This window comes from Vulpes vulpes, chromosome 13, assembly GCF_048418805.1.
Source record: "Vulpes vulpes isolate BD-2025 chromosome 13, VulVul3, whole genome shotgun sequence".
Lineage (NCBI taxonomy): Eukaryota > Metazoa > Chordata > Mammalia > Carnivora > Canidae > Vulpes > Vulpes vulpes.
Genome location: NC_132792.1, coordinates 120,580,597 through 120,594,349, shown reverse-complemented (window position 1 = coordinate 120,594,349; position 13,753 = coordinate 120,580,597). Strand labels below are relative to the sequence as shown.

The window sequence follows — 13,753 nt, the reverse complement described above, 5'->3', positions numbered from 1 at the left end:
GGGGGTGCAGCCCTTTGGGACAGGGCAGCTGCAGGTAAGTGAAGGCAGGGCAGGAAGAAGAGACAGGGAGGAACACAGAAACCGTGAGAGCAGCCACAAGGAGGGCATGGCCCAGAGCCTGGAGGTCACGGACAGGCCTCGGCTGAGCCCTGAATGGCACTGGGAGTCAGGCCACTGGAGCAGGGCCAAGAAGGGAGGCTCTAGGCCTGAACCCATGAGGAAACACTGACTGAAGTAAGGCAGATAAGGAACCAAAGTGGCAAAATGCTAACATTTGCTGATTCTGGATGACGGGAGCAGGAGGCTTTTCAGTCTTGGTCCTTTTCTGAACATTTGCTACAAGAATAAAAGAGGGAACGAACAGGGAAGCGAACAAGTCAATCTGCAAAGGAAAAGGCCGGTGGCCTGGGGAGGGCCCAGAACAAAGCAGCTGGCCCACGGGCTCAGAGACAGAGGGGACAGACCAGCAGAGGCAGTGGCTGAGCACACAGGGGCAAGGATGGGCGACGTCCCTGGGGAGCCCACGGGAGATTCTGAGTCTGAGGAGGAAGGGGAAGTGTGCTGGTGGAATGTGAAGCTCAGAGATGGGCAGGGTGCCCAGGTGTCCCTGCCAATAACTCTACCTTCTCTGTCAGCTGGCAGTGAAGTCTGAGAGGGTAGGGGGTCCCGGGGACTCTGAGGAAATGCCAGAGATCTGGAACAGTATCAACGGAGCTGAAAGAACCAGCCGGATCATGCTGGGGAGTCAGGGGATGGAACTGAGGCCCTGCAGAGGCTGAGCCCAGCCTCGCTGGCTCCAGCAGCCCTGAACCAGGAAGGCAGCAGCCAGGGGCCAGTGGGTCCCCAGGGCACCGTGGGGAAAAGAGGCTCAGAGCAGTGGTGAGAGGCAGCTGGAGGTTGGTGAGGTCAGGTGGCACAGGGTGGAACACGGGGTCATGACCGGGGGCAGCAGAATGCACGAGAGCCCTACCCTTCACCCCAGAAAGGGGGTAGATACAGAGGGGGCATATGACTGTGACAGAGCCAGGCCCTGGCGGGACCCCCAGGAAGTGGCCAACAGGAGGCAGACAACAGCCCAGGTACAGCTGGCAAGGGCACTACCCACCAGCACATTTCTAGGAGAGCGGGGCGCCAGGGGAACTGGTTTACAGACCTACTGGGAGGGAGGGCAGCAGAAAGCAAGTGCAGAGGAGACCCTGTGCAGAGCCACGGGCAGGGTGGGGGTTCTGGATGCAAGTCAAGAGAGGTTCTAGGCCCCGTGATTCAGGAAGGGACTCTGACCCCCTGGGCAGTACAGGTAGCTGCTCCCATTGCCTGGCAGAGGCTTCATACCCGTCTCTGCCTTTACAGTTCCTTCAGGCATTCTAATGCCAAAGCCAAATATCATGGTGGCCCCGCAGCATCCCACCCCAAGGAGGCCCAGAGCCTCACCAGGCAGCGGGTGGGGGCCGGTGCCTGCTTGCTGTACAGGAGCCCTGAATTCCACATCCTCAGTCTGCTCTCCTGCCGGACCGTGGGGGAAATGCCATGCCCTCGAGGCTGCCCCCTGCAGGGGTCATCCTGGGAGACCGCCAGCCAGGTGGCCTGACGTCATGACTTGCAGGAGGCATGGTCTCTGGGAACAGCTGGCACTTGTCCCCAGGCTGTACCCCTGCAGGAGAGCCAGCCCCAGCATCATCGAGGTGGGCCCCACAGCCCCGCTAACAGCCAGCCTTCTTGTAATAGCAACAGGTGCCAGTACAGCAGAAACAATCATGCCCTAGACACCCAGGGAGCTGTCCCTGGGAAGCAGCCAGAAGCCAAATCAGATATGAGTTACCATGTTAGCCAGAAGCATGTCAAGCCAAAACGGAACAAGAAAGTATCCTCCAAGCATTTACTGAGCCCCTGTACAAGCACCATCCCCAGCTCTGGAGAAATGACCTAAAAAGGTGGCTGCTCTCACAGAGCTTCCTTCCACACCAGCCACAGAGGGTACAGAAGGAAGGGGCACCCAAAGGCCGCAGCTGCAGATGCCACATTGGACATGGGGATGCCAGTGGGGACAGGGTGTCCCAGATGGAAGGAACAGTGTAGACCAAGCATAGCTGACAGCTCAGTGCTCTCTGCTGAGCAGACCGTCCGTGGATCAGGGTCTTCTGAAGATGGGTGGGTGTCAACCCCAGGCAGCCCAGCATCTCACATTAACTATGTTTTCTTTCCAGATGGATGACCAGAGGAACTGAGAGGTCCCCAAGGTCCCCAGGGTGGGATCTGTGACAGGCTGGAGCTGGCGGTGAAGCTCAGCCAGGACGACATCCTGCCCAGCAAAACTGCTTCTCTGTAAATAAATATGTGTCGCATCATCTGTCGGGGCCCATCTAGCCCTGCCACAGCACACGCCACCACTATGTGTCCAAAGACATACGATCAGGAACTCATCTTACTCGTATGTTGTCAGATCTCACAGGTCTTAAAAGTGACTCTAGGTATTAAAAAAACAAACAAACAAACAAACAAATGAAAAACTTTGAACGCTAAAAACCTGAAATGAATCTTTGATCTTTTCAAAGAATGGTTTCATCTGTATTTATATAAATGTGACAGTCTGCAAAAGGCCTGCATAAGGCCCGACCAAGCTGGGGCTGAGAGCGTTCTTGCCAGTAAACACTGTTCATTTCATATTGGCTGGAAATAGAAATCACTGCACATCTGAAGCTCTTCGGAACACCTTTTTCCCTTCTAAACATCCATATGCAATTTTTAAAAATATACAAATACATGGTATTGGAAGAAGAAACACACAAATCATTTCTGGAGGATGTGATTAATGGTGATTTTTTTTCCATATATGTCCCTGTATTTTCAAATTTTTCGGCAAGGAACCTGTATCATTTTAGAAGCAAAAAACCTAATTTTTTTAAAGAATAAAATAGAGGTGCCTGTGTGGTTCAGTCAGTTAAGCATCTGCTTTGGTTCAGGTCACGATCTCAGGGTCCTGGGATCAAACACCACACCAGGGGTCCCTGCTCAGCCAGGGAGTATGCATCTTCTCTTCTCCTCCCCCCACTCATTCTCTCTCTCTCTCTCTCTCTCTCTCTCTCTTAAATAAATAAAATCTTTAAAATAAAATTGAAAAATAAATAATGAAATAGAATCTCCTCTTTTTAAAAAGTATATGTAGTATGTTAGAGGTCTTTGTTGTTATAACTCCAATCAGAAATTCCAGCCCAAAATATTTTATTTATATGGAGAAAGGTAATCCTCTGCATAAAAACATTATCTACTATTATCAAAATTAAACAAGCCAAAATAGTAAGTAGATTTAGAAAGAAGACATGGCCACACCAGGCTCACTCAGTTCAAATCCCAGCTCCAGCACACGCAGCTGTGAAACCTCAAGCAAGTTTCATAACCTCTCTGATCCACAGTTCCCCAATCTGTAAAAACGTCATCGGTGAGGAGTGAAGGATGGCTAGGGCAGTAAGGCCATGTGCCTGAAGGCATGCAAAGCCACACACACACACACCAAACAAAAAACAAACCCTCACGTTTATTCTGCATGTTCCAAATGTGGCAAATGGTGGCTGATATAAAATTAATCGGTAATTCAAAATATTTTCATTTGAAAACAGATGCAAATAAATTTTCCAAGTAAAACATGAGACTTGAAAGCAATGTGCTTACGGCCACATCCACCCTTTCTCCCGGGGCCTCCGGGGGAAGTGAGCATCTGACAGGTCCTCCGAAGTGCCTAGAACTGGCCTGCTGTGCACGCTCAATAGGTAGTAGCTAGTAGTATCACCACCAAGAAGGTGTGTACCATTGAGTAAGAAAAGGACACGGCAACAGAACCAGCTTTCTAACTGGAGGGTATTGCTAAGTGCCCAATCCACTCCCGGGGATGTTAACATATGCTAAGCAATCGATATGGCTTATCAGATCAAAAAATATATAAGAAAGTTAAGAAGCCAGAAAGAAAGCAAACACACAGCCTAACGTAGAACCAGCTCTCCTAAATTTCTTTGGAAGTCATTACCACTGAATGCGCAACACCCACACATACAACATGTGCATTGATTCCCCTTTTCAACGTTCAAGAGCCAAATCAACGTGGGGAGGCTTTAGGCTGTTTGATTCCGAGACAGGGAGAAGGAAAAGACGCAGGAAAGAACAAGAGGCTGGAGACTTGGCAACACTCGTTGTAATCTGAATTCAAAGAGCTCCTGTTCTTTTTATTATTAGAAACTGGCATCTTGCCCCCGCCCCCAACTGGGAACCTGGTCAGGACCTGGTGGCATCCAACTACCCCCTGGACACAGGGGTGTGGGCTGGGAACTCCTAGGGGACACCAACAGGGGATCACCCCAGCAGCCAGCTTTGATTCAGGGATCTATTAGTCAACCAGACGCACATGCCGTCCATTTAATTACCCTGCTCCTGAATTATTTATTATCTTCCCCTGAGTGAGAGGAAATTATTCTTGCTGGTTACCTGCTCTGCTCCAGGGGCCTGTTCAGAGAACCCCATTGCTGATGGTTTGGTGGAGCTCTCTGGTACCTGCCACCCTCTGGCCAAGATGAGAACATAAAGAAAAAGCAAGTGAAGTATTTCTGAAAAAAGGGAGTCATTAGCCTTCTAGAATGCAAATAACTCCCCAAATCTGGGGAAACACAGAAAGCTCCTTTGAAACACATGAGCAGGTACGTGCAGGTACGTGCTGTCCTGTTTGGGTGTGATCTGTCCTGTCCTATTTTTTCTAAATTTGGTAAAGTTTCCTTCTCCCTTAACAACTGTCAACAACTCCTAGGTTCCTTTCCGCAGACAGAATCATACCCAGAATCCCAGGGCAGAGGAGGAGAGGCTGCAAATCCCATATGCAATCTGTAAAAAAAGTATCACTTTTCACTGTCCAGATTTTTGATCAGCCAGGAAATTCCTGTGTCTGAATCCCTTCTCCACCCGCCCCCATTTCTAAACTGACCGATTCACAGACTTGCAGCATCTAGACACAAGGGGAAGCCTGGGGACCACCCAGGTCAGCTCTCACTTGGGGACATGGAACGAAGCCCAGCCAGCCCAGCCAGCCCAGCCAGCCCAGCCAGCCCAGCCAGCGTTGTGCCAGCTGCCAGGCTCCCTCTCCTGGCTCCCAGAGCGCCTCTAAGAGGACCTTTAGTTCTATCTTAAGATAAGCCCTCTCGCTCCAGAAACCGCTCCTACAGAACACCAGCGTCCTATCCACACGGCAACTCTCCAGTCTGCTTTCCATCTGCTTTCTGGGCATCTGCCCCTGTAGGCACGCTCTATAGGGCTCTCGGAACAGGGGTCTCCTGGAATCTACCCAGGGTCCCTCCATAGCCCGGGCTGCGCTGGGCGGGGTGGCTGCACGGTGGGCTCCCTCTGGAACTCTCCACCTCAGCCATTCTTCCTCCACCAGCTCCTGGCTGGCGAGGGCAGGGGGCCCTGAGAGCGCTCCGCTTGCCAACTGTGCACCGTGTTTGCACTGCGGCCACCCCCTCCACTATGTACAACAGCTCCAGGTCCCAGGCCCTCCCCATACCTGCAGAACCAGGACCCACCTCCACTGCCCCCAGCCCCAGCGACCCGGGGAGGGCGCGGGGCGCTGGGGGCGGGGAGTCTGCTACCGGTGGGGGGTCCTGCAGGCGCTGGGCGGCTGGGCCCCCTGGAGGGCAGCGGAGGACTGGGAATCTGGTCTCCCACAAGGGCCTCTCTCCCGGACAGGTGACCCCGGCGTCTGGTCTCTCCCTCCCCTCGCGGCCTGCCTCACCCCCTGTCCCACAGCGCTCCCATCATGTCTCCGCTTTGTCTCCAAAAGTGTCAAAACGCAGCCCACCACAGAGCTGACATTCTGTGTCTAGTTGTTATAGTTACTTGACTAACTGCGGGCCGACAGAGGCGCGCTCCCCGGCTCCCGCGGGCAGGAGGCGCAGGGCTGGTGGGCGTGCCGCTGTGCGCCTGGGCCCCGCAGGGGGACCAGCGGCGGGGCCCGCACCGGGGCCAGCGCGGGGACCAGCGGCGGGGCCAGCACCGGGGCCAGCACAGGGACCAGCGGCGGGGCCAGCACCGGGGCCAGCGCGGGGACCAGCGGCGGGGCCAGCACCGGGGCCAGCACAGGGACCAGCGGCGGGGCCAGCACCGGGACCAGCGCGGGGACCAGCGGCGGGGCCAGCACCGGGGCCAGCACCGGGACCAGCGGCGGGGCCAGCACCGGGGCCAGCGGCGGGGCCAGCACCGGGGCCAGCACCGGGAACAGCGGCGAGACCAGCGGCGGGGCCAGCGCCGGGACCAGCCCCCGGACCAGCACCGCACCAGCACCGGGACCAGCGGCGGGACCAGCGCCGGGACCAGCCCCCGGACCAGCTCTCCCTCTGCCCCCCGCCAGCAGCCCGGCTCCGATGCCGCCAACTATCCCCGCCCCGGGACGGAGGCTCGCGGAGCCTCGGGGACGCTCCAGAGAGACCGGGGAAGGGGTGGGCCGGGCGGTAGTGAGAGTTAGAGGCCGGTACCGCTTACTCACGTGCCAGATGGCGAAGAAGATGAGCGCGGCGCACAGCACCAGGGAGAGCATGTAGCAGAAGGCGGCGAAGGTGAAGGCCATGGCCAGCGGCGGGCCGCGCGCCCCAGCCCACGCGCCGCGCCCTCGAGGACCGCACTCGCTCCGCGGCGGGGTCCGGGTCCGGGTCCGGGTCCGGGTCCGGGTCCGGGTCCGGGCGGGGGGCGGGGAGCAGGCAGGCCCGCGGGGCAGCGCCGAGGGTCAGGGCGGCCGGGACGCCAGCCCGCCCGCGGCCGCCGACCCCCCCCCCCCCCCAGCCGCTGGGGCGTCGCTGGCGGGAAGCGTCCCCAGATCGCGGACACGAACCCGCGGAGAGCTCAGCCGCCGAGTGCGGCGGAGAGGCCCGCGCCACGAGCTCCGGCGCCCGGATCCGGGGAGGGCCGCTCCTCGCGGACCCCAGCGCCGCCGCCGGCGAGCACAGTCCTGCGGGGGTCGGAGGGGCCGGTGCGCCGCGCGGGGACCCGACCTCCCCGGGGCCAGGCTGGACCCGGCGCGCACGGCTCGGCCCGGCGGCCGCGGCGGCAGGTTCGAGGCCGGGAGCCGCGCCCGCCGCTCCACCTGCTGCTGCAGCCGCCGCCTCGGCCCGGCGCCTCCGCCCCGGCTCCCGCTCCCGCTCCCGCTCCCGCTCCCGCTCCCCCTCCGCGAGCGCGCGCTCCCCGCCGGCAGAGCTGCGGCGGGGGCGCCGGCCCAGTGCGCGCCCGCCTCTCCCAGGACACCTGCGGCGGGCGGCGGGCGGCGGGCGGCGGGCGGGCGGGGACTGCGAACACGTGCGCCCGAGGAGGTGGGAGCTGCGGGGGGCGGGGGGGCCGCGGCGGCGCCTAGAGGCCTGGCCTTGCCCCTGCGGTGCCCTCCCCGCCGCGCCGGACCCTCCCGTGGCTCCGGCACTGCGTTAAGCCCGTGGACCGTCCAGAGCACCTGCTTTTGGAGTCAGACCCCGGCGCGCCAGTCTCCTAACCTTTCTACACCTCGGTTTCCTTATCTGAAAAAACTGGGGAAAGAGGACCACCGATCCGTGTCACGGGGTTAAATGGGAACCGAAGTCAGGAAGCGGGCGCCGGGCCTAGCACTGGCTGCGCGGTCAGTAAACCGCAGGGTGGAACGCGCACGCTTTGCCCCAGCGGCCCAGCGCCTTGGAAACGCACCATGCCTCCCGCGTAAGGGATCTCCGGTAGCGCGGGGAAGGGGGTCCAGTCTTTCCGGGGTCTTGGGAGCGGGTCTCAGAGCGCACGCGAAATAAACAGCTGTCGATGGTTCTGACCCCGGTGCCACCTGTGCAGCTCCCACTGTGCCCTCCCCTGCGCCAGGACAGGACTCGGAGAGCTCTGCACACCCCTGGCCCAGGGGGCTCTCCTCCGCGCCTCAGCATTCTTGCAGAGGTCGTCCCCCCTCCACCTGGGACACTCCATGCTGCTCAGTGGGGAGTGCAGGAGCTAGATAGAGAAGTCTGGTGGCTGTTGACAGAGGGTCAGCATTTAATTGCCTCTGGGTCAGGACCTGGTAGTGCTCCCTGTTAGAAATTATTGAGGATTTCAAGATCGAAGCCATAGAGCATTCATCCAGGTAGGATGCCCTTCTGACCAGAGGACCTTGGACAACCATGGAGATTCTGCACCTGCAAATCCTCCCCACTCTGGGTTATACTCTTTATCACTTTCTCTCTTACTTGGATGTCTTCCAGTACAAACACTCCTTAAAAACAAACAACAACAACAAAAATACGGAAATGAAAAAGGATGTAACAGACGCCAGAGTTGGCCACTCTCAGACACCACTGGCACCATGGTACTAGGCTGCTTCCGAGCTCTGCTTTTTGCTTTTCATTTTATAGCAATCACATCTCTATATCAGCCATTAAGGTTGTAATTATACCATATAAGTTTCGTGGCACCAAGACAATACAAAAATATCACAGGAAGATATAATCATTCAAATATTTTGAGTTCCTTCAGGTTTGATCTATTGTCTTTTGCTTCTGCTGGTTCGTGCTTGCAGAGCCCTCACTCCTTCTGTGTCCACTAAGTCTTTATTGTATGCCAAACATTTTTTTTAAGGCTCTTTGCAGAAATTCGAGGACTGAGATGATGTTTCCTCTCTCTAAAGAGGATTTTCTACACCTTTTACCAGGTGTTTGGGGACTCTAAACTCTGGCACTCTAGAATTGCCCTGCTCCAAACTCAGGGATTGAGATTTTCTGGGGTGACCAGTCTGTTTCAGGGCTAGTTTTCTCAGTTATTTTTATTCACCAGTGGTCCTTCTAGATCCCCCGCCAAAGCAGGTGGTCATTAAGTCCCAATCCCTGCTGGTCCTTGGACTTTGGCTTTTGCCCCAAGCCCTATGAAGCGCTAAATCTCCAACTCAGACTCTTACCCTTCCTCCAGATTAGCAAAGGCCCAGAAAGGCAAGACTGGCCCCCAATGCCAGGCGCACCGGTCTGGATCCTGTCCACCCTCAAAACATGGCCCCAGTAATTCCTTACTCTCAAGCTAAGTCTTTGATGCTTTTAAGAAGAGGTTTTTAGATTTTATTCAGCTTTTTAAATTGTATTTAGTAGGAGGGTTGGTCTGAATTATCTAGCTCAGTGTTACCAGAATCAGAATGTCTACATCAAAATAAAACGTCAAACAAAAACAATTGAATCCATCATCCTACCACTCTGACTTTCAAGGCTCTGAATATACCTTAGCCTCCATCTTTCTCGACCTTTCCCCAGCCCTGCTTTATCTTGTGTTATCAGTAGTAGAATCGCAGTAAATAAGAACCGCAGAATTAGTGTTTAATAATTCAACAAATGTTATTTAGTGGTTGTGGGTCCTGGGGGGACTCGCAAGATTCGAACCCTAATTGGTGAGATTATAAATAACTCCTTCAAGAGGGAGCCTTAGATGAGGGAGGAGGAGAAGAATTGCCTGTGACACAGCAGAGGAAAGCAAGGGAGAAAGTAACGAATGGATGCTGAGAGACCAACCTACATTGTTTCACCAACTGTAGACATTGAAAAGGCAATTGTTTTGTTTTGGGTTTTTTTCCTAGCCACCATGCAGCCACAGGTAGACATGTGACACAGTTTGAGCTTAGAAGATACATACTTCTTTTTGCCTGGAATGCAGACATGCTACCTGGAGGTACAGCAGCCATCTTGTAACAGTGAGGAAGAAATCAACACAGTAAGAATGGGAAAGCTAAAAAGATAGAGAGAGAAAGCACCATTAACACCATTAACCACCACACCAGCCCTGAACTTCTCTGATTTCTTGTAGTGTGAGACAATAAAACTGACTTTTTTAAGCCACGAAAGTAAGGAATTCTGTTACCTACAGGTAAACATGATTCTTAACTAATACCATGGTTTAATGTGGGGGGGGGGGGCTGTTTTCCTGATAGGAGAAGAAATCATATCATCAGTTCAGGGCTGGTGTAGCAGCTCCTTGACATTGTTACAGCCCCCGGCTCCTTTTACCTTCCTGACTTGCTATCCTTAGCATGTGGATTTGGTTCTCATGGTCACGAGAAGGCTGCTGCATCTCCATCATGTTGTGGGCAGGACAAAAGAGCCCAAAGGTTTCAGCCCATGAAGCCATGTTTTTTGGGAGAGTAAAGGAAACTCTCCCCTGGGATCTGCTACCTTTGGCCACAACTCTGACACTCAGCTTCCATACCTAGTTGTAAGTGAGTCTGAGAAGGTGAGTCTTCTCCTCTTCTGGCCTCTTTCAAATAGGCAAAGAAAAGAGGGTTTCGAGTGGACTTTGGGATATCCACATTTATTCCATGCCCATTACTGGGGTTTTCTCTTATAAAACTTTCAAATGGGGATCCCTGGGTGGCGCAGCGGTTTGGCGCCTGCCTTTGGCCCAGGGCACGATCCTGGAGACCCGGGATCGAATCCCACTTCGGGCTCCCGGTGCTTGGAGCCTGCTTCTTCCTCTGCCTATGTCTCTGCCTCTGTGTGTGTGTGTGTGTGTGTGTGTGTGTGTGACTATCATAAATAAATTTTTTTAAAAAAAACTTTCAAACGTAGGGGCTTCTGGGTGGCTCAGTTGGTCTGACTCTTGATTTTGGCTTAGGTCATGATCTCGGGGTCCTGGGATCAAGCCCCGCGTCAGGCTCTATATTCAGTGGGGAGTCTCCTTCTCCCTCTCCGTCTGCCCCTTCCCCCATTCACATGCACTCTCTCTAAATAAATTAAATTTAAAAAAATGTTTTTTCAAATGTATAGAAAAGTAGAAAAGGGAGCATAGTGACCATTCGTCTCCATATCACTCACGTTCCACAACTGTTAACATTTTGCCATATGTGCCTCCTGGTTCTCCCAAATTGCATTTTACAGCTGGTTTGTTTGAAGCAGAATGTAAAGATTTTCCTTACACCTCGCACTCTAGGACTTTTTAACCATTTTCTTTTGTGTAATTTATCCAACAATAATTCTTCTTAAGCTGAGTGTCCTCCATTGACAGCTCCATGCTGAGCACAGTGACTATATTCGGTGGAGGCCCATGTCGGTTGCCGTGCATGCCTCCACATATCTAAGCTGGCGTTGTCTGACTCAGGACGTCCTCTTGACTTGTGGGGTATGCATGCACATGTGTGGAGGAGCTAGCTATGAATTACGGATTTCATTAAATTAAGAATGGATTAATCACCTCTTTGTTTTCTTTAAAATAACTTAAATCTAACTTTGAGTCCCCTTCCTGCTTGACTAGCAAGGAATTCAGTATCAGCCTTCACTGGGGCTCCCCAAGAGATCTAGGGGGCTTACATATACCAAACGACAGGCAGCTCCTCTCTCTGCCATTGGTCATTTGACCATGCTGGTTCCTGGTTCCTGCTGACATTCCAGATGGCCTGGTTCTGGGTCCTCTGGCCTCTGGCCTTCTGGTCCCTCCTGGCTGGAGTGCTGGGAGCCTCTGCACCCTGGGCACCACACAGCCCCGTCTGTGAGGTTTTGCCTCCTCCAAGAGTCATGGGTATGAAACAGTGTATATGGGTCCCCTCTCTTCCAGAACCCAGCCTCAGCCTCTTTCCATCCTGCCGATTGCTCCCCACCTCCACTGGCTGTTGCAAAGCCATTCTCCACACTTGTCTCTCCCCTAGAGAGACATCTCTCAGAATCTCTCCAGAACCAGAAAGGACCTTTGACTTCTGAGACCTTCATCTTTCCACCTCACAATTTATTCACCCAATAGTCATTAATATGACTGTAGCCATGATGGTCATATTGGAAGTTTTCTGTTCCAGTTGGTAAATAGCATAGCGGTTGTCACAGCAAACAGTAAAATTAATAAACAATTAAGTTCTAAATTAAACTCATTCAATCAGGCTCATTGTCATGGGCTGTGACAAGGATCGTTGATGAACCTGGCTCTACAAGCTCGTGCATCACGAAGCTCACCGGGCTTCTCGCTGTCGTGGAATCACAGGGCTGCCATGGACTCTAACTAGTTACTACTTTGGTTGCACGTGTGCATCATAATTCCTGTGCAAGTGCACAAGTAAATGCAGTGTGTCAATATTTACAAATTTAAGGATCTATATATAAAATATTAAAAACGAACTCATGAAAGAAAGAAGACTAAGTGTGGATCTGTTTATTACTGATCACTTAAACATCACTCACCTCAATCTTCCAAGGGTGCAGAGAACGAGCAGTGATATTAATAATGAATCCCAGCCTAGAGCCCATCTCGTGCACACAAGTCCGAGGACCTGAACACCTTTCACACTCACAAGAATTAGTACAAAATAATACAATGCTTCATACTTCATAATAATTTGATTATTTTAACAAAAATATGAGCATCTCATCAGTGCCGGGGATACAAGAATGGATGCAAATGGTGCACAGTTTGATTGCAGATCACATGCTGCCAAAGCTCATGGTTTCATTAAATAATTGTAATTATCAATAAGAGAAACAATCCAAAGATCACTTTCACATAATGAGCTTGAAAGAACAAAATTGCCTAAATTTAAGTGTTTAAAATGTTGATAAAATCAAAAATACCAAGAAAACATCCTAGCCAAATATCAGCATTAGCTAGCATGTGCTTAAATATGATAGACCAGGGATGCCTTGGTGGCTCAGCAATTGAGTGTCTGCCTTTGGCTCAGGGCATGATCCTGGGGTTCTGGGATTGAGTCCCACATTGGGCTTTCTGCATGAAGCCTGTTTCTCCCTCTTCCTATGCTCTTCTCTCTGTGTGTCTCTCATGAATAAATAAATTTAAAATAATAATAATAAAATAAAGTAAAATAAATATGATAGACCATTTCCAGAAATGAAATATTCAACAGCCATTTTAAAAATAGTATCTATATAAGCACACACTGCATCCTATATTATGGTCCCGCTTGTTGGGAAACATATATCTACTGAAATGAGAAAATAACTTATTTGAAAAGTTATAAATCAAGACAGTAAAATATTTATTTCCTAAGAAACTTCAATGTTTTGCATAAAAGCATAGTAATAACTTATTTTAAAATGATACAATTAAATATGTAAATTCAATAAATCACTTTAACTTTTTTCTTGGTAAGCTTTCTACTTATTACTGCATTAGTCTGCTCTGACTGCCGTAAGGAAATGTCACAGACTGGGCTGCTCAAGCAAGAGAAATTTACCTTCTCACAGCTCCAGAGGCTGGGTGTCCATGGCCAGGGTGCTGGCAATCCGGTTTCTGGGAAGAGGCCCCTCCCCCTGCTCGTGTGCGCTCTCTCTCTCTCTCTCAATCTGTCTCTCAAATAACTAAAATCTCCAAAAAAAATGTTTTAAATAAATAAATACTGTGACTTTGCCAAACTACGTTTTCAAAGTTCCATGGATTGAAGATGACAAAAATTAATAAAAGTCAGTCCGACTCATGAAATATGTTCCCCAAGGACAGAGAGGCCCCGCTGGCCCCTGGTCTCTGGTCCTGCGCTGAGGTGCCACACTGGGGGGAGACCTTCTGGGCTCTTCCCGCCCTGAATATTGGTAAGTATGGCCAACTCCATGTGGATCAGAGACGGCGCATGCAGAGCCCAGTCCAGAGCTAAGTCACAAACAGATAAAGAGTAGCTGCTGTTTGAAGCCACGGGGTTGGGTATTGTTGGTTGTGCAGTGACAGATTACTGCAAAAGTCCTTTATTCACCAAGGGGCCTTTCTAACATGGAGCCCACTGTACATAGAACTCACAGCTTCCAGAAGGGGAAAGTATAAAGCA

General features: G+C 52.1%; 1 protein-coding gene across 3 annotated transcripts in view; it reads right to left on the bottom strand.

Annotated features, from left to right (window-relative positions):
* Positions 1-13,753, bottom strand: part of CNIH3 (cornichon family AMPA receptor auxiliary protein 3) — a 215,471-nt gene that overhangs the window by 96,191 nt on the left and 105,527 nt on the right. Inside the window, exon 1 of one of the 3 annotated variants that reach the window (XM_072732663.1) lies at positions 6,518-6,812. The exons of 1 other annotated variant lie outside the window; for it this stretch is intronic. In XM_072732663.1, the coding sequence (XP_072588764.1) occupies positions 6,518-6,598 (81 nt within the window). In that variant the 5' untranslated portion in view covers positions 6,599-6,812. Of the gene's footprint in view, positions 1-6,517; positions 6,813-13,753 lie in introns of those variants that run through there. One more of the 3 variants, XM_072732664.1, reaches the window with a different exon arrangement.